General features: G+C 37.1%; 1 protein-coding gene across 3 annotated transcripts in view; it reads right to left on the reverse strand.

Moving 5' to 3' along the window:
• Positions 1–7,742: 7,742 nt before the first annotated feature.
• The window catches only part of LOC111148146 (pseudouridylate synthase 10), a 68,439-nt gene continuing 55,227 nt past the window's right edge, over positions 7,743–20,954 (reverse strand). For 2 of the 3 annotated variants that reach the window (XM_022504580.1, XM_022504581.1), the window contains exons 12-17: positions 20,576–20,632; positions 19,637–19,713; positions 19,488–19,543; positions 18,110–18,227; positions 14,090–14,232; positions 11,401–11,651 (exon numbers count right to left, since the gene is read on the reverse strand). In XM_022504580.1, coding sequence (XP_022360288.1) covers positions 11,408–11,651; positions 14,090–14,232; positions 18,110–18,227; positions 19,488–19,543; positions 19,637–19,713; positions 20,576–20,632 — 695 coding nt within the window. In that variant the 3' untranslated portion in view covers positions 11,401–11,407. Of the gene's footprint in view, positions 9,335–11,400; positions 11,652–14,089; positions 14,233–18,109; positions 18,228–19,487; positions 19,544–19,636; positions 19,714–20,575; positions 20,633–20,954 lie in introns of those variants that run through there. The other variant, XM_022504582.1, reaches the window with a different exon arrangement.

The raw sequence follows: 20,954 nt of genomic DNA on the forward strand, positions 1-20,954 counted from the left end.
CTCCCTGCCCAGTGGGGAGTCTGCCTCTCCCTCTCCGTTGCCCACCCTTGCTCTTGTGCACACACATTCTCTTTCTCTTAAATAAATAAAGTCTTTAAAAAAAATTGTAACTTGGACAGAAAAGAGTTGAAGTGAACTTTCAAGGTAGGGGAAGTTCTCTACATTTTGGACAGTTTAAATCCCTACCTTTAAAATTGCTTATGATTTTAGGTTTATACCCATTCTTTAAGGTGAAAAAGTTTTCTTAGACCTCTCTTCTTTCTTGTGTTTCCTCACTCACTGTGATCTCATCCAATTTCATGCTCTCTGTTCATCAATTTTATCCTTACCTTAGACTTATCCTCTGACCTCCATACTTGGAGGTTACATGTGTATGTAAAACTATTTATTTGACATCTCTACTTAGAAACCCATTAATGAACAAAAATCTAGCTCAGATTCAACATATCCAAAACTGAGTTCTTGATCTTTTCTCCTAATTTGCTTCTCCTTTTTCTTCCTCAACTTAGTAAATAGCAGTGCTATGCTTCTATTGTTGCTCAGGTCCAAAACCATGGAGTCATCCTTGATTCTTTTCTTTCTCTCCCAGATTCAATCCATCAGCAAATCTGGTAGGCCCTGACTTCAAAATATACCCAAAGCTCACCACCTCTTTTGACCTCCACTAGTAACTTCCTCTTCTAAGCCACTGTCATATCATCTCTTGCCTAGTTTGAAGCTATAGCCTCAAAAGATGCTCTTACATCCTTGTGCCCCTATAGTCTCTTCTCCCCAAAGTAGCCAGAATGAGTATTTTTAAAACAAGTCAAATGGTATCATTCACCTGCTCAAAACCATCCAGTGGCTCCCCATTCCCACTCAGAGTAGAGACCAGCATCCTTAAAATTGGCAGGCTCATACATACTCCGTCTCCTATCTCATCTCTTAGCGTTTTCTTCTCATTTAGCTCCAGGCATTCTCATAGCCTCTCTTCAAAAACACCAAGTATACTTGTGCCTCAGACTCTTTGTACTTGGTGTCCTCTCTGCCTTAACTATTTTTCTCTCAGATACATGCGTAGCTCACTTCTTAACATCCTTCAGATTCACTCATCTAATACTGATCAAGGCCTTCCTCGAGTCTGTACATATCAGTACTCCATGTCTCCTCTCCTTTATATTGTTCCGTAGCACTTACCAGGTCTGACCTTTACTACGCACTTATTTTTTATTTTAATTTTTTTTCCTTTAGTGGAATATGTGCTCTACAAGGGTAAAAATTTTTATGTTTTGTTTGTTGAATTCCCAGTTTGTAGGACAGGCTGTGCCTCATATTAAGCACTCAGTAAATACTGAATGTTCAAAGTACTACTAATAGAACTTTGTTTTTTGAAAGAACAGCTTTAATTATTAGGTGTTCATGATTTTTATAATTCTATTTAATGTGACATTGGGTTTATGTCAGAATCATACACCTTCAGGTAAAGGATTAATAATGGTAATCCAAACTGTTTGAAAGCAAAGTAATCCCAGTTACAAAATGATGGTAGAATTTAGGCAGTAATCTTAGTTGTGATGGAGTTGTCATGATGCTAAGTGACTGAACTCTATTTTACACGTAGAGCCACCATAAATGTTGAGCATGTTTTGAGCTAGAAACAGTGTGTCATTTCATTTATGCAGTGTCCAACCAAACCAGTAAGTTTACTGGAACAATCAAAATGGGAAATGTATGAATGTCTGAATGTATGAATCTCTAAAAAAATCTGAGTTGAATGCTACTGGGACTGGGAAGGAGAGCAAGATAAAACTTGGGGTTAGGATAGTCTAGGAAGCAGAAGAAGAAAAAGATTAAAGACACCTAAGTACCATTAATATTTCTCAGAAATTATGATTTAAAAATGAAACATTTGTTATATAATTTTAAAAACCATAAGCATGTAACATACTTTAGAAGAATTTACCAGGGAGAAAGAATACCTTGGAAGGCATCATTTCTTTTCTGTTCAAAATATTAATGAACCCAGGATATCTCCAGATAGTGGTCGATAGGTAGTGAGCTTTTTAAAAAAAGAATACAGAATCCTGTAATTTTGTAATAATTAGCACTAGCCAGCTTAAACACAGACTTTAGAATATCTGGATTTTTGCATTAAATAAGCAATTGACTTGTTTTGCAGGGTTGTGTTTTGTCCACCGTTCCCCCGTCCCCCACCCCATGTAAGCTGAATTAAGGTACTGCTACATCTGTGTTTAAAGTATTTCCAGTGGATTTTTTTTTTTCATTTTTTGGGTGCTACTTACTGATCATAGAGTTTATTTTGTAATATAAAAAGAATCTGGCAACCTGCTTCTCATCTATCTCTAAATGTATTTGTGTTTTCACACTTAGTTTCTGAGGAAAAAGTGCCCCTCTGCCTTTCTACATTCTACTTGCACCCTGGACCCTGCTCAGTCTCCCATCTTGTTTCCGTATCCTCACATCACCATTTAGTGGTGGTTTTCTTTGTGTAACTGTGGTGAACATTTTCTTTAGCCTTAAAAGAAAGGAAACAAAACCTTTTCCTACTACCTTCATGTTCCTTCCTTCACATCCGGACTCAGGAAATACTTTCAGCTTCTATTTCCTCAGCTCCCAGTCATTCTTTGGCTTACTAATCTTTCACCTCCTATTGTTTTCTTTTTCTTTTCTTTTTTTTTTTTTTCTCTTTTTTTTGGTGGGGGGTGGCATGCAGGCAAGTGTACTCTCAAGGGTGGGTGGAAGGGCAGAGAAAGAGAGGGAGAGAGAGAGAATATTAAGCAGGTTGCAAGCACCCGACCTGGCATTCATCTTGTGACCCTGAGATTATGACCTGAGCCAAAATCAAGAGTTGGACATATAACTGATTGAGCCACCCAGGTGCCCCCTCTTACTGTTTTCTTATGATATTCTGGGGAAAGTGACCAGAGACACTTTTCCTTGTCAAATCTAGTGTCTTTTTATCAGTCCTTATTCTGCCTGACCTATCCATAACCTTTTTTCCTATTGGCTACTCCCTTCTTGGATACTCCTCCGAGGTTTCTGTGGTAGATAAGATTCCTCTCTGAGGTTGACTTTTTTCCCAGAATCTCAACCCCAGCCCTCATTTGGTGCTGTTTTTTCCCTGGTGACCTCATCAGTGCCTACAGTTTCAGCTTTCTCTCACGCTACCCAAATGCCTTTATAAACTGCCTCTCCCTTTTGCATTCCCTGCTTTCATTAACGGCATTATCATTTACCCTGCCATCCAAGATACTTAATTAGAACCTCAGAATCATGTTTTATTCCTTTTCTCCCTCACTGTCCTACTTAGTTATCAAGTCTTTTAAATTCTGCCTCATAAAAATGTCTTGCATTTGTCCCTCCTTCATTCCTACTTTCTTAGTAAAGGCCTTCATTCCTTTTCCCCAAGAAGAATCTTCTCTGTTGGTGCTTCAATAAATTGGGTTTTCAGGGGTATCAGCAGAGTAAATAAAATACAAGTTTTTGATGAAAGTAAACATCTTACCTATTTTTCTTCTTTATTATCTAATCAAAACAGTATAGCTTTGCCTAAAATGTAGTAAGAAATAGGTTAAGATGGAGTATTGGAAATCAGTGTATAGAAGTCTCTCAGGAGACTTCATTGGGGTCATGGTTCAGACCAGATAAACCCTTTAGAGATGTCTCATGTTTTAAAAGAATGTAGTGAAAAATCCTAACTGATGAATTCAGAACCCTACAGAATGGCACTATTCTGTTTTTTACTGTGGCAGTATTTTGATATGCTTTTTAGTGAGTATAATAAATTTAAAGATACTGAAAAAAGTATTTTTTTTATTTAATTTCTTTTCAGTGTAACAGAATTCATTGTTTATGTACCACACCCAGTGCTCCATGCAATACGTGCCCTCCGTAATACCTACCACCAGGCTCCCCCAACCTCCCACCCCCAGCCCCTTCAAAGTGCTGAGTGTTTTCAAAGTTCTCAGATTATTTAATGTTAAATGTGTTAAAAAGATACAATCATTTGTAAAGTGTCAAAATCCTTTTTGTTGTACAGAATATTTTATTACCTTTGTAATATCTCTGTATACAGTGATTTTTTTGTAGTAATATAATAAATGGAAAAACTTTAAAATTCCTAAAATTTTGTTGTGATTTGACTTTAAAAATATTGGTGAGATTTTGTTATTTATACCATCCTCCTTGGGAAGGGTATTTTGGTTGCTTAAAAACATTAGGCATTTTTATGGAAAGCTATAGCTGAAAATACCTGCACATGTAACTATCCTTTGAAATGATAATTTTTGTAGAGTACTAGAATGCATTTTTTAAAAGATTTTCATTTTCTGCCCTCCTGACTTATTTCCTGCCTCTCTCCCTATAATTCAGGACAAACGTCATTTACTTATTCTGAGCAAGGTACAGGTAGGTACTACCACAGGAGCCAAAGGTGGTGGCCCAGTATGGGATACAGGGTGAAACATGAGGAGCACATTTGAGGGCTTCTCAAATAGTAGTATGGAAGAGACTCTCAGGGATCTGGAATAAGGATGCAGCAAGAGTAGACTGGTTATTTATGAGGGGAACTGATCTATCAAGTAAATACATGAAGGCTAATGGGAGCCAGATTTCTGTCAGAGAAAGGTATTATAAATTTAAAAAAAGGGGGGGAGAAAACTAGAATAAGGTTGAAATTGGATGTATTGGTATACAACTCCCAATTTTCAATATATGTAAAGAAATATACTATGTGTGCATGTATGCATTTGCATTTGTTATTATGACCTGTCAAACAAAACAGGAAGCCACAAATCCACAAGAAGAGGAAGTTCTGCCTTTCAGTGGAATGCTAAGCAATAAATGGAGAAGGAATGGTGGAATTAGATTGGTTTTTGCCAAATCTTCAGTAAATGCTAAAACTAGTAGATCAACATTTGATTTCCTTACAAAATACTTATTAATTAAAGGGAAAAAAGAGTAACTATAAAAGTAGAGGAGCTTGGCAGACACGACCTTCATTAACTGATTAAAATCCAGTCATCAGGGGCGCCTGGGTGGTTCAGTGGGTTAAGCTGCTGCCTTCGGCTCAGGTCATGATCTCAGGGTCCTGGGATCAAGCCCCGCATCGGGCTCTCTGCTCAGCAGGGAGCCTGCTTCCTCCTCTCTCTCTGCCTGCCCCTCTGCCTGCTTGTGATCTCTCTCTGTCAAATAAATAAATAAAATCTTTAAAAAAAAAAAAAAGATTTCATTTATAAAATCCAGTCATCAGACATGAAAAAGTGCTCCATATCACTCGGCATCAGGGAAATACAAATCAAAACCACAATGAGTTATCACCTCACACCAGTCAGAATGGCTAAAATTAACAAGTCAGGAAATGACAGATGCTGGCGAGGATGCGGAGAAAGGGGAACCCTCCTACACTGTTGGTGGGAATGCAAGCTGGTGCAACCACTCTGGAAAACAGCATGGAGGTTCCTCAAAATGTTGAAAATAGAACTACCCTATGACCAGCAATTGTACTGCTGGGTATTTACCCTAAAGATACAAACGTAGTGATCCGAAAGGGCACGTGCACCCGAATGTTTATAGCAGCAATGTCTACAATAGCCAAACTATGGAAAGAACCTAGATGTCCATCAACAGACGAATGGATAAAGAAGATGTGGTATATATACACAATGGAATACTATGCAGCCATCAAAAGAAATGAAATCTTGCCATTTGCGATGACGTGGATGAAACTAGAGGGTATCATGCTTAGCGAAATAAGTCAATCGGAGAAAGACAACTATCATATGATCTCCCTGATATGAGGGAGAAGAGATGCAACATGGGGGGTTAAGGGGGTAGGAGAAGAGTAAATGAAACAAGATGGGATTGGGAGGGAGACAAACCATAAGTGACTCTTAATCTTACAAAACAAACAGGGTTGATGGGAGGAGGGGGGTTGGAAGAAGGGGCGTGGGGTTATGGACATTGGGGAGGGTATGTGCTATGGTGAGTGCTGTGAAGTGTGTAAACCTGGCGATTCACAGACCTGTACCCCTGGGGATAAAAATATATTATATGTTTATAAAAAAAAAATCCAGTCATCAGTAACTGCATAAATCAAAATTGTAGGACACCTGATAAGAAGATAATACCTCTTATGTGGTATTCTTGCTAGGAAGGTACAACCTCAATCTAATAAAAAGGAAACATTAGGCAAACCCAAATTGAAGAGCAATCTACAAAATAACTGACCTGAAATCTTTAAAAATGTTAAAATAATGAAAGCCAAGGAAAGACGAACTGTTTCAGATTGGTGGAGGACTTATGTGCAAAGCGTTTATGTGCAAAGCATGATCCCTTGCCTGTGAAATGTTACTGTTGGAACAACTGGTGAGACTTGAGTGGGCTCTGTGGATTACATGGTTGCAATATCCGGGTTAACATCCTGAATTGATAGTCCTATTGTGACGAAGTAGAAGAATGTCCTTGTTTGTAGAAATTGTATGCTAAAGTATTCACATTCACGGATGACAGAGCATCACCAGCTCAGTGGTTTGGGGGATAGGTATTTCTTTGTACTTCTTGCACCTTTCCTGTAAGTTTGAAATTATTTCAAGATGAAAACAATTAAATGAGTATCATAAAAGCAGTATTTTTTTCCATAATAAAAGTACCATCTTTTTTTTTTTTTTTTTAAAGAAAAAAAAAAAAACATGGGGCTTGAACTCACTACCCTGAGACCAAGACCTAAGCTGAGATCACAAGTCAGACACTTAACCGGACAGAGCCACCCAGGCTCCAAAAGGGTACCAGTTTTAGAAATCAGAAAACCTTGCATCAAAGTTCATTCTCATTATTTGGGCTTAAAAATCAAGAATAAAGCTTCAAAAGAAAAGATTAGCCTAAGTAAGATAAATAAGATTTTTCTCTTTAGAAATCAAAATTTAACTTCTAAGTTTATTTCATATAACTTGTTAATGTAACCAGTTATCTTACTTGATTACTTGGGAAATTCTTCTTTTCTTTCTTTCTGTTCTTTCTTTCTTTTTTTCCTTTCTTTCCTTTCTTTCTTTCGGCTTCTCCAGGTATTCAGAGTTGAGTTGATGTTTTTCCTAAACTAAATCATAGACTATATTTGGGACAAAGAAATACTACGAAGTAAAAAGGGGCTCGTTCTCTCTGTTTTATTAAAGATTTAACTAGAATTTAAATGAAAGTTTGAAAAAAAAATAAAGCTGTGAATGGGTATTAAGGAGGGCACTTGTTATGATGGGCACTGCATGTTTTTTGTAAGTGATGAATCACTGAATTCTACTCCTGAAACCAATAGTACACTATATGTTACTAGAATTTAAATAAAAATTTGAAAATGAAAAAAAATTACAAAATAAAGCTATGAGAAAAGATCACAAAACTAATTTTAAAATAATTGTATATAGGCAAAAGCGAAACTATAGTACTTTCATTACTTAATGTTCTCAGTTCTTGCATAAAACAAAGACCTACATTGATTTTTAACAACCTGTGTCTCATAATATATGAACATATGGAATAAGTAAAGTATATACAGCTAATGTCTACTTCTTGCTGGAAATTTTGCATAATGTCAGGAATAGAAATTTAGGAAATAGAAATCTTCTGTTAAAGAGGTTCTTAATTTTTCCATTTTTCAGATTCCACTAAATTCAAAGCTGAGCCAAAAAGAAACATGGAAAACACTATCTCCCAAGTTATTTAAATCTTTTTTGTAGCAAAATTTTCCCAAAAAGGGAGAAATATTCACACAAAAGTTCTTACCTGTTTATCAGAAGTTTATTTCTATTATCCCTTTCTTGTTTTCTGGCATTGAAAATAGTGAAACAATTATTTGCTAGTATTCACATATGAAACTTACAAATGTCAAATAATTTTCCTGATAAATGAATGATACATCTTGGTATCTATGAAGTATATTTAATGAAGTGATGGGAAACAATCATCCAATACTATCCAAGTCACATGAGTTCTAAAATAAGCTCAGATAGTTGAATCAGGGTGATAGAAAATACACTTAAATCTGCAATTTTTATGAGACTACTGAAACGTTTCTCTTAACGACCCATCCGTTTTCTTTAGATTTAGCTTATTTCATTTTTTCCTCTTCATAGTACCAACTGATGATTAACTTATTAACAAATAGTAGTCATATAAGCTCATATGACATATACTTGGGCTATTTTTTGGCAACCTCCTTGATTTGATATCTAAATTCCAAAAGTCATCTCTGATGCTTAGTGCATTTGTTTTATTTGTTCATTTTAATTATTTTATTTATTTATTTGGTTAGTGCATTTAAATGACATTCTCAGGTGCCTCCTTCATACAACGGGTACTCAATAACAAGATTTATTAAGAAAGGACCCTAGAGACCAGGAAACTTCAGTTTAGCCCCTGATATTGAAGTAACTAACGATTTTAGATAAATCATTTAACTTTCATTCTTTGGTTTTCATATTTATAAAATGGAAATTGTAATATCCACTTGATGAAGACGTTTGAACTTGGATAATACACTGAAGCACTCTGAAATAATAGCAGATTGTTTAGCAGTCCTAATTTTTCAAAATCTTATCCCTGGGTTTGAAGTTACTGAAGGCACTTGTGTCTCCTTATTTAAAAGATTTATGGAAGTCTCTTAACAGGGCATGCCTCAATTCCTAAGGTTTCATTTTCCCTCCCCAGGAAAAGTACTGATATTTTTAAGTTGTCAAAATAGTTACTTGAAGTCATTAAGATTGTGATAGATTATATCAAAAAGTACTTATGTTGGTAATATCTTGCTTAAAGCCTACTGGGAAAAATATTAATGATGTTAGATTTGCATTTGATATCCTAGAATATTATAGGATACTGTGCTGTATAAATCTAGATATAACTTTTATCAAGATCATTTAAGAAAGTTCGAACATGATTTTGAAGGTGGTATGTCTTGTGGAGGGAAATTTTGCTAAACAAATGATAGCCTCTCAGATTATCAGAGAATGTATCCTGTTTGTGTACATCTCTAAATTAAGAGAATGTTTTCATTATTCATAGTCTGGCGTGTAGGGTTTGGAGAAGGAACAAGAAAAATCCTAAGACATCCTCAGAACATTTAACACAACATATACACATACATAGATCCTGAGATGTTACAACAGATTTTAAAATACATAGATCAACATGATCCAAATGGTTTCCAAGACACTGTAATGGTGAGTAAATAGCCATTATACAGTGTATGCTGAATGGAGGTCTGCATCGTTCCACAAAAACCCTACTCTGTTTCCACATTTGAAAGCTAGTCATCCAGAGCAGGGGGCCAGTCAACATCTACAGACTAGAAGGAAGGAAACAAGACATGAAAACATATTACTGTTGCAGTAAGCATTTGCTGGTAATGCATAAACTTAATAGTTTCAATATAAGGCCACAGCAGAAGCTGAATTTTAAGAAAAGTCATTGAATACCACAGTTCAACACTCAAAAACCCATGGTCGGCCTTGAGATTCTTGGGCCCAAGGTCTGTATCTGAATGGTTACTCAGCTGTTTACTCGTACCTTTGGGCCAAGAAGAGACTAGAGTACATCTAAATTTTGTAAATGTTATTTATAGGTAAAGTAACAATTTCAGGGACAAACCAACTTTCCCTCAGAAGTCTCTGCAACTTTTATCCTTCAGATCATTTCCATTGTCTCATCTTGCATTTAACAATAGTCTATACACTTAGGGTTATTATTTGTAACTTAGCAACCGAATGAGAAACAAATGAGTATGAAAGATCGCCTGGAACTAGAAAAGGATAAATGATCATTGTATATCATTTCAGAATTCTTGTTTCTTTTAAAATCAGATTTATCTATCTCTACTCACTTGGTTTGACTCTTCTAGAACAAAGCCTTGATTTAAGTCATAATGAAACTACAGTAGCAGACTTTTTTTTCTCCACATACAACAATCACTTCCTAGGCTTTCAGAAGTGCTTGAACCACCGTAGAAGGCCCAATTTGAGAAGTTTAAAAAAGTCCACTGTACCCATGTCTTGTTAAAACTCAAAATGCTTTACCACAAGTGATTTTTAAAATCAATCTACGAGTCACTGCCAGAATCAGGAAATTTTATTAGAAAAACCCAAATAACTGTTTTGTGTGTATACGCATATCTTTTAGAAATCCAAGAAGATATTTTGGTTTTGTTTCAGAACACAGCCACATACTGAACACCCATATATAAGCTAATGGGTTATTTCTCGTGCCTGAAAACTAAACATTTCAGGTCACAGTCTTGTAAGTGTTGAAAGCAGGGGAGGTTTGTAAAGCTCTATAGGTGTTTTCAATGAACAAACGTGGATGAGGAACACTGGCCTGTGACTCTGACATTGCTAAATTGTTCTAAGAATTAAGATCAAAGATGAATGCAGTTGAGATTTACTTTAACAGAAGGCTGTCTTCCTCAAAATAACAGTCCCTCTGAGAATGCTCCCTGCAACCTTGAAGGTGCTATCAATGGCTGAATGCAGGAGCTGTGTAAAATCTAATCTGAAAGCCCTCGAGAATTGCCAGTAAGTCGATGATGTGCAAGTGATCATGGGATTACCATAGCTGTTTGCACACGAGGCCACTAAGCCCACTTCTTTTGGTAATTGATAATCCCAAGTGCAAAACCCTAGCCTCCTAATATTTTCTTTATGCGGCGGGGAGGCATGGGAGAGGGACCCCATTCTTCATCAGATATTCGTCAAGGAGCACAAGTTGTGACTCAGTACCTATTGATGGTCAAATGAGAAAATATATTTATGGAGAACTGCCGGAAGGACCTATTAAATCCACTCTTTTAAATACTTAAGAATTTAACCTTGTTTCAATTCAGACCCTAGGAGCAGAAAATTTATACCACATCATAGGGGTCCCTTATAGAACTATTGTGTGTGTGTGTGTGTGTGTGTGTTTATTTTTTTTTCCATTTTATTTTATTTTCAGTGTTTCAAGATTCATTGTTTATGCACCACACCCAGTGCTCCATGTAATACATGCCCTCTTTAATATCCACCACCAGGATCACCTAACCCCCCCATATCCTCTGCTTAAAATCTTTTTGTTTTTAATTTAATTTTATTTTTTTCATTGTTCCAGTAAACATTGGCTGATCCCATTTTCTATCCCTGTCCTGAATGTATGTTTCTGAGTAGCCTGCCTTAAATTTTTTGTAAAACAAAACAGTTATGGGAATCAACTCCGTAGAGTCCGAAGGACATATGAAGGGATCTTAAGTTTCACTTCCTTGACCCACTTAAGGGTTTAAGATCTCATGCCCCATGTAAATTAGCTATATATTTCCAAGGATCATCAATGAGATCTTGTATTTTTTAAGAAGATAAAAATTCCAAAGATGGTCCCTCCCTGCAATACAATGCTACTGTGAGATTTTGACCATTTTCAAATACCCATTAAATAAGTGGAGATAGATACCTATTTGGCCTAAAGCCCACCCCCCCAAAAGCATAACCTTGGCTGAATTCAATGTACAAACAGCTACTTCCACAATAAAATGCTTTACCTCGACATCCAGCTCAAGAATGTCTGCAGTCACATTCATTAGAGAGCCAAGGTTCGGCTTGGTTCTCCCAAAGTCTCCATGTACAAACTCTTTAATGTAGCTGGGCTTTGTTTAAGGAAACAATGGAGATAGCTATGCTAGCTAACTGGTGAGATTTGATAGGTGAAAGGGAAATGACAGACGAAAGCAGAAATGTTACAAGGGAGAGGTTATTTCTGAGCTGTGACCCATGATGTGTGTCTTAGAAAATGAGCTTTGGCAGACTGGCTCCTACCGGCCTGGCAGCTAACAGCAGGACTTGGCACCTGTGTTTACACCAAACTTACCAAAGTCATGCCTTTCTTTTTCCTTTAGCTCATCTCCAAGTGCCAAGGTTTGGATATGGAATTTTTTTAAGTTTTGTTTTTTTTTTCATTTGTTTTTTTAACTAACTAGAATTTAAATAAAACATTGAAATAAGAAATGATTTTTTTTTTTTTTAAAGTAATCTCTACACCCAACATGGGGCTCAAATCCATAACCCTGAGATCAAGAGTCCTGGGGTGCCTGAGTAGCTCAGTGGGTTAAAGCCTCTGCCTTTGGCTCAGGTCATGATCCCAGGGTCCTGGGATCGAGCCCTGCATCGGGCTCTCTGCTCAGTGGGGCGCCTGCTTCCGCCTCTCTCTCTGCCTGCCTCTCTGCCTACTTGTGCTCTCTATCTGTCAAATAAATCTTTTTTTAAAAACTAAAAAAAAAAAAAAAAAAAAAAAAAAAGAGTCCCATGCTCCACTGCCTGAACCAACCAGGCAACCCTGGATATGGATTTTTAAAATGAACTGTACTTCAATGCTAAACAAAACAAAACAAGCTTTGCTCTTTTTTCTTTGCCACAGATTACATTTTGTCATCTTTTGGGTCCCATTTTTCAATAACACCAGCTGGCATCTGCCAGAAGAGCGGTTTCCACAGGGTCACGCACAGTGACTCCAATGATGGTTTTCCTGGTAATGTGACCCAGTGACACAACAGCAGTAGGATGGGAGGGACAATAAGAATATCAATTTAGCTGTTGATAAAGGCCTTTCAGAAGGATTATCAAGGGGCCTAAGTTTTAGCTCTTTGCCCTCTTACATGGCTAGCAAGAGAATTAAGTCTTTTTTGAAAGGGGCGATTTCATGTTTCCCTCGTTGGTCTTCAAATTTTGATATCAATGGCCAATCCTGGAATTACTTATTAAGATTACATTAACATTCCTTACACAGGACTCTACTACAGCCTTGAAAATTGTTATCTGAGAGATACAATTTTGATAGCATTCAGTAAAAACCCGTTCAGTATTATGTTGTGTCCTATAAACTGGCACTTAGTATAAAAATTTAATATAATTCAAATAGGAAAAATAAGTTTATTCTCAGATGACAAATAAAAAACTTATACCATGAATATGCTGATATTATGTCCTCCTCACTTTCTGAAAGTGTATTCACTCTACTCTCACCAAATGTTTTCATTCAAGCTTAAGACATGTAATTATCTAGTAACTGCCTTCTTTGCTGAACTCATACTTACTCAACATTTGTCATCCTTTTTCTCTTTCAAGAATGCTACTTCCAAGTAGCAATGACGAGAGGAGATGACCAAAAAGCCCCAGAACAACCAGTTAAAAGGGCCAGAATGGTTCTTATTCATATCCAGAAGGATGAGGTGTAAGTCAAATGAACTAGTTCAGCATATTGAGCAATATATGTGGAAAAATTCGCATACTTTTGTGTATAACCACATGGTATCTAAAGCTTTAGCAGACAGTTTTTCTTGGCTAAGCCCATAAGTAACATATACATGCCTGGTCCTAAAAATGTTTTAATAAGATTGAAATCAAGACATTAGTTTCTTCAAAAAACCCCTGCATTTCACCTAGCACTCTAAAATAAAAGCTGGAATTGAGTAAAAAGGTTTTCTTTGATGTGATTCCTTTGATGAAATATGGATGAATATGGATGGCAACTCCCTGATGTATTTTAACTAAAAACTCAGATTGGATACAAAACCACACAAAACAGGTGAACACAAACCATATGAACCATATGAACAAGTGATCATTTCTGGACTATTCTCTTGTTTAGGGCCAGTGGCCAAAATGAAGTGAAGATCAGTACGTAAAGTAGGGCCATTCCCATCTACTATCAGTGTTTGGTGATTTGGGGCAAATGCTCAAAATGCTGAAAGGACCCAAATGTGACTTGCAAAATGCATAGAGACAAATCAATAAATGAATCAATCAAAACTGTTTCCTGAGTATTCACTATACAGTCAGCATTGTGTGACACACTTTTAAAGTTCACGCTCTATTGGCTGCTGCCTCGTGGTTTAAAATGTCATTTTGAAAGATACAAATTAGTTGGGAACCCTCCCTCCCCGCCCCCAAAAAAAGGATTCTTCCCCAACCTAATCCTTACCCTAATCGTTCCTAGATCAAGTTGCACCTACTTTCTAGGGCAGCCTGAACTCTTCCAACAGGGTTCTGGTTAGAGTATTGCTATGTGGAAGGCAAAAGGATACGTTCCAGCTTGAGTCTTCAGATAAAGGTGGAAATGATGTTCATCCACATAGCGTGACTCCATGGAGTGAATGATGCGAGTTCTCACAGCCAGGGGCCTCCGGTGAAGGACCCGCAGAGGTGTTTTCTGGTCGATCTTTAGGTCCTAGAGGAGGATGTGTTACACAATCGTAGAGTCAGCTTTGCTGCCCAGGGAAGCCTGTCTCAACACCTCCGTCATCCATGGCCCACCACAGATATTTTCTTTGGAGGACCTCATATCACTGTCAGGGTAGATACTAATAGTATTGTAATAGTAGTATAATAGTAATAGTAGTAGTAGTATAGTAGTATAATAGTAATAGGAAACACTAAATAGTATTCCCTAAGGTTCAGGCTCTATGGAACTTCTCATAACGTCGTCCATAGTTACTCACTTACTGGGCCCCAGTATGCCATTTTTAAAAAGGCTTTGAGGTAAATGATCCCCAGGGTCTCTTTTGCTCTAATATTTAATTAATTAATTAAATTGAGTAGGACCCTGGAGTTCTAGCCTGTCTTTCACTTTTAACAGAGTTCTTCTAGAAGACCTATTCTTACCTTCCTCTCCCCTCAACCCAACAGATGACCTAACAGCTGAGGTGAGAAATGGCTGTTTGTAGAAGGTGAGACCTCAGCATCACTTGTGTGTATGGGCAGTGTACATGTTTTAAGGACAACCATGCACCTACTTACAAGGTTATTTTGTTGTTGCTGTTGTCATATGAAAAGAAATATCTAGAAAATTAACAGCTGCATCACTTTTTAGTGATATATGTTTCAATATAATAATCACAAAGAAGTGTGTACAATAAACCAGGACCTCTCAGTATTTGTAAGCCAGTTCAAGTTACTTTAGAATAATCATACTGCATGTCTTTTTTACAATTCAGATTTTTTTTTTAGGGGCATGGGCTTATTTTTCTTATAATTAGAGATTTCCTCTTGTCACAAGATATATAATTAAGAAACAGAGATTAATATTGTAGAAGGTCAACTAATTCCAAGTTTTAAAAATAGATATGGGGCATAACAAGAAATGTAGGTTCATAAGAACTTTGAATCTTCTGCCATTTCTTGTTGGAACAACTCCTTCCTAATTTACATGATTTGGGAGTGCCTGAAACCATGCTAAGCAGAGAAGGATTTCTGTCTGGTCTTCCCTCCATCCAGTTCTCCACCAAGAAAGAAAGAGCAAGCTCTGACAAAGACTATACTTGAAATGGTGTGACTGTTTTGATCATGGCAGTGAGTCAACGGCCCCTCCTAACTCATGGGTTTTATGATTCTCTAAGGCTTCGAATTTAGAAGCACTTTGTTCTGCTGATACAGGCTGTCTCCGTAAGGTTTGACATTTCTCCAGCCAAAAAGACAAAAAAAGGACAAGGCTGAACTGTTAAGGAATCTGTACAGATATGGCCTCTGTATAGCAACAGCTGGTTTTAAATGAATGACTAAGGAGTGCTCTTCTCCCTGTTTCTTTCTTGCTACTCACTCCCAGGCCTGCGAACCATGAACTAGTCAATGGAAGTACTAACTGAGCTGGGCTTCCAACATAACACTTGATCACCTCACATTCCTGTGTGTGTTTTGTGTCTATTTATTTTCAGTAGATACAAGGGAACCATTTACTCTAACATTCCACTCTGCTGGCCACTTTCTGCTGAATTTTCAGAAACACATATACACAAAAGTTGTTTTGTTTTGTTTTTCCCTTAAAAGTAGGTTGCCCTTAAAAAAGAAGAGACAAATAGTTAAGTTTGAAGTGACTCTTTCTCAACATGGAACAGTAACTCAGTTTTTTGTATTTTTGATGACAATAGGAATATTTGAGAACAGTCTTAACCCCAACTCAAAAAATCAGAAGTCAGCTAGTTCCATCAGTCTATTTGGGCTGTGAACCATTAAGAGAGACTCTTTCACTGTTTACTCTGAACCTCCAAAAATCATCTTTCAGCATTATTCGGCATTATTTCTGAATTAGCTCTGAATTGGGCTACCTCCAAATAATGAATCTATTTTTTTTTTTTTTAAGTAGGCTCTACACCCAGTGTGGGGCTTGAACTCATGACCCCAAGATCAAGAGTCACATGCTATACTGACTGAGCCACCCAGGTGCCCCTGAATCTATTTTTAAAATGAGTTGATTTTCCCCTCAGCATTCTGACTGACTTGTACACGTGATGGAATAGAGATTTAGAAATTTGTTTTGCAACCTTAAAGATATCTGTCTAAAGTTAAACTATCATCCTAAAGGCCCCAGATAATGGACCAAAAGCCAACAGCTTTTGATATAGAATCACAAAACCTGATACCTGAAGACCCTCTGGAGGTGATCTAGTCCACCCTCTGGGTTAGAAATGAATTTGTCTAAGCGGGTAAATGACTTGTATGCGTTCACCAAAACACTTACACTATAACCATGATTCTGCACTTCACTTTCTTTCTCATAATGTCTTGGGTGTTTCTCTAAGTCATAGACATAGACCTACCTCTATCCTTTTTTACAACAATTTTAGGTATATATGCATACAATAACATAAACTACATGGGATCACATGCTGTTGTGTTTTTTTAAATAGCTTTATAATATTCCAGCTTGTTCTTCCCTTTTCTTTTTGAAGGAAATTCACTTTGTTTCTAGTTGTGTTGTTGATTTTGCCACTTTGAATAAAGTAAACATCTTTGCACACATATCCTTAAGCACTGGAGTTTTATTTCTTCAGGACAGATTGCCAGTAGTAAAAGTGTTGGGTAGAAGACCAGTATATTTTTAGTTTTTATAGTCATCGCTACATTGTTTTCCCAAAAGGCTAAACACTTTACATTTCTACTGACTAAGTATACAACTAGCTTTCTCCTCCATGCCACCCATAAGGTGTTGTTAGTTTCAGAGGACTAAGTGAGGTCTTATTGTTACTTCAATCCAGAAGTGGAACATCTTTTCAGATGATTCTTGGCATTTGGAGTTGCTCATTTTCAGCTGCTTATTCATATCCTTTGTCTACATTTCTGTATTGGGCATTTGCATTTTTCATAAGTATAAATCCCATTTATGGTATCTTTTGCCATACAATTTGTTTTCTACGTGGTCATATATATGTGTACACATCACAATGCATCACCCTCTATGTACTCTTTATAGCTTGTTTTCTTCCCCCTTAGCACCTACCAGGAACATTTTGCTTTGTCAATAAATAGCTACTACATAATTTCTAACAACTGGCTAGCAATAATAGCTCATCACACAGATAAACCGTAAGATTAAGCCATTCTCCTTTAGTAGATCACCTAGATTATTGTAAAATATTGCCCATTTAAACAATGTTGTGATAACTGTACACATCTCTGTGCTCATTTAGGCTCATTCCTTGCATTTGAGAGTAAATTATCTTTACAGGAAGAGGTGGGGACAGGTGGGAAGAAATATGCAAATAAATAGGTAGACCCTCTACAGTGATATGCTCATGGGAGGGGAAACCTAGCAGGTACCAAAATATTGGTGCTGCACATATACTATCCTTCTTAAAAATGTATAACATGTTTTATTTATGCACTTAATCTTAGCATCAATTCTATTAGATCAATTCTATTTTGTATTTTCTTTTTACAGATGCCCAAATATAATAATAGGATTGCTGAGGTTTTCTATGTACCAGACATTGTTCTAAGTGCTTCATATGACTAAACTAATTTCATTCTTCTAACTAATAATATAGATGAAAAAACTGAAGCATAAAGAGGATAAGCAACTTGTCCAAAGTCACACAACTATGAAAGGCAGATCCAGAATTTCCACCCTAGTGATCTGTGCCCAGAGACAGGCTCTTCATCACTGGCATGCTGTCTCTCAAACAGGCCCAATGAATTGCCCCATCATTCAACCAGTAAATGGCAAGCGAGGTCTCACATTCCCCAAAGCCTATTACTTGCTAGTAATAAACTAAAAGTGAACGAACTCTTTTATAAGCAATCAAAAAATGAGAAAGAGAGCACTTAACTACCTTTATGTCATTTAGGAATTCAATGTCTTTCTTCTGTATGGTGTTATTTGTCCATATTAAGGCACTATAGGACTTGGTCTTTTCTTCTTCACCTTCTTTCATATGTCCTATTGCCTCTCTAAACAAAACAAAACAAAACAAAACAAAACAAAACAAAAAAAAAGGGAAGTTTGTCTAAATACACAGAATACACACAAGCCTTGCCCCAAACTTCCCTTTCTCTAAAAATAGCTTTATTGAGATAAGACTTACATACAATTCCCATTTTAACTATATGATTCAGTGATTTCTAGCATGTTTACAGAGTTGTGTAGCCATCACCGTAATCTAATTTTAGAATACTTCATCATCCTAAAAAAGAAACTCCATACCTATTTGCAGTCATTTCACATGTCCTACTTCCCCCAGCCTTTGACAACCACTAACTGACTTTATGTCTCTATAGATTTCCCTACTCTGAATATCTCATATAAAATAGAATCATACAATATGTGATATGTGGTATCTGGCTTCTTTCACTTCATAACGTTTTCAAGGTTCATCCATGTTGGAGAATGTATCACGACTTTTTTCCTTTTTATTACTGAATAACATTCCACTGTATGGAGATACCATATATTGTCCATGGACATTTGGGTTGTTTCTATTTTTTTTAGATCTTATTTATTTATTTGACAGAGATCACAAGCAGGCAGAGAGGCAGGCAGAGAGAGAGGGGGAAGCAGGCTCCCTGCTGAGCAGAGAGCCCGATGCGGGGCTTCATCCCAGGACCCTGGGATCATGACCTGAGCCGAAGGCAGAGGCTTAACCCACTGAGCCACCCAGGCGCCCGTTTCTACTTTTTTGCTATTATGGATAATGCTACTGTGAACATTCATGTGGAAGTCTTTGCGTGGATGTACATTTTCATTTCTCTTGGGTATATATCTAGAAGTGGAATTGCTGGGTCATAATGGTAACTCTATGTTTAACCTTTTGAGAAACTGTCAAACTGTCTTTCAAAGTGGCCACACGTACACTCCCACAGCAATATACAAGGGTTTCGATTTCTCCACATCTTTGCCAACATTTGTTTTTTTCTGTCTTTTTGAATATAGCCATCCTAGTGAGAGTACAGTGAGCTATCACTGAGGTTTTGATATGTCTTTTCCCAATGGCAAATGATACTGAGCATTTTTTTCATGTATTCATTCATTAACTGTATATCCTCTTCGGAGAAATGCCCACTTAACCATCTCCCTTGTTTTTAATTGCGTTGTTTTCTTATTATTGAGTTGTAAGAGTTCCTTATATATTCTGGAGATAATTCTGTTAACAGATAAATCATCTACAACCAGAACTTCCCTTCTGAGATCATCTCCTGTGAGTCCACTCTTACCTTGTGACAAGCTGCAAGTCACGGACTTGGATTTTGTTAGATGAATTATTAATTTTCTGTAGTAGCAGAAAAAGAGAAACAATTAGCAACTCCAGTCCAGTTATAGAGTTGCAGAAACATGACAATTTCCATGTCATGAAGTGGTTTACCTGCTGAAGTTCCTTAATTTCTTGTGAAGTGAAATGTACTCTATGAGGATTCACCAGCTCAATTGCAAAGGGCCTTCCTGGCAGCACACACCCCGTCATGAAACAGAAACGTGTTGATGGAGTTAACATTTGGGCTAATGCAAGAGGGTTAGGAGGTGTGAAAAAACGAGTTGAGCTCTAGAGGACTGAAAGTTTAGTGACATGACTACATCTGGGGGAGGGAAGGATGTGTGAAAGAATCAAGGGGCTTTTTGGAGGCTGCTAAACCCCAGTACAGGCAGTATGTGAAAATGACTGCTTTCCCAAAGGTCCATGAACAAGCCTTGTTAATTACAAAAGAAAATCCAAAGAGCTGCTAATTGACTTGGTTACACTAAAGTAACGTTATCACACATGGCAATGCCCAGGGATACCAAACTGAAATCCATCCTCCTAAACCTAATCCACTAGTGAAATGGAAAAGCTATGATTCCATAAGGGGAAGGGACTATTAATCTCAAGTTTAGGATTAACTCTCATCATCTTTTTTGTAATGCAACAATGTAAAATGAGAGAAATGGAGGCTAAGAGAGCAGAATCGCTTTTTAAATGAAGATGTGCATTTTGAAAGCTATACTGGTGCTGCTGAAATGTTATCAAATGGAACAATTAATAAGCGAACTTTTGGAAAAACTCAGGCACCACCTTGTTAATGCACATAAAAGTCCCTTAGAAACTACAGGCATGTAATAAGGATGGCCTCTTAAGAAATAAATCCTGTTAAGACATAATCGTATCATTTATAAAGGTAGGTCCACAATCCACAAAGCTTCCTCGATGGGAGAAGCTCTGGGCTCTGCCCACTTTGGTTTTAACTAAGCGACTACAGCGAACCTGCTGTCTGAGAAGGGTGATAGTCTGAAGGTTAGTTCTAGTCAAGTGATGCTGTTGCAATCTTACCATTTCCTAATGTTCTCACATCTACATCTTCTCTTCCAGAGGAGGAAAAATTAAAACCTTTGCAAAGCAAATAAAGAAAAGCAATCAGTAACACAGTAACCCTAAGACTTTCATTCCCACCCCTCGGTAGAGACTTCATTTGTCTCGAACAATCTATAGGAAAATTCCAAGGGATAGTCATCCCACCTCTAATCCCAATCTCCAATAAAAATAGCAATGATAGTAAGAAACACCATTGATGGAGTACTTGTTTTATGCTGGCCACTGAGCTAAAATTCTGCATACATTATTTCCTTTAATCTTTATTATAACCTTATGGTGTAGGTATTAAATAAAAGAACACCAAGCTTCTAAAATGGTATGTACTTTTCCCAAGATC

The sequence above is a fragment of the Enhydra lutris genome, unplaced genomic scaffold (assembly GCF_002288905.1).
Source record: "Enhydra lutris kenyoni isolate GAN:26980312 unplaced genomic scaffold, ASM228890v2 scaffoldscaffold18, whole genome shotgun sequence".
Lineage (NCBI taxonomy): Eukaryota > Metazoa > Chordata > Mammalia > Carnivora > Mustelidae > Enhydra > Enhydra lutris.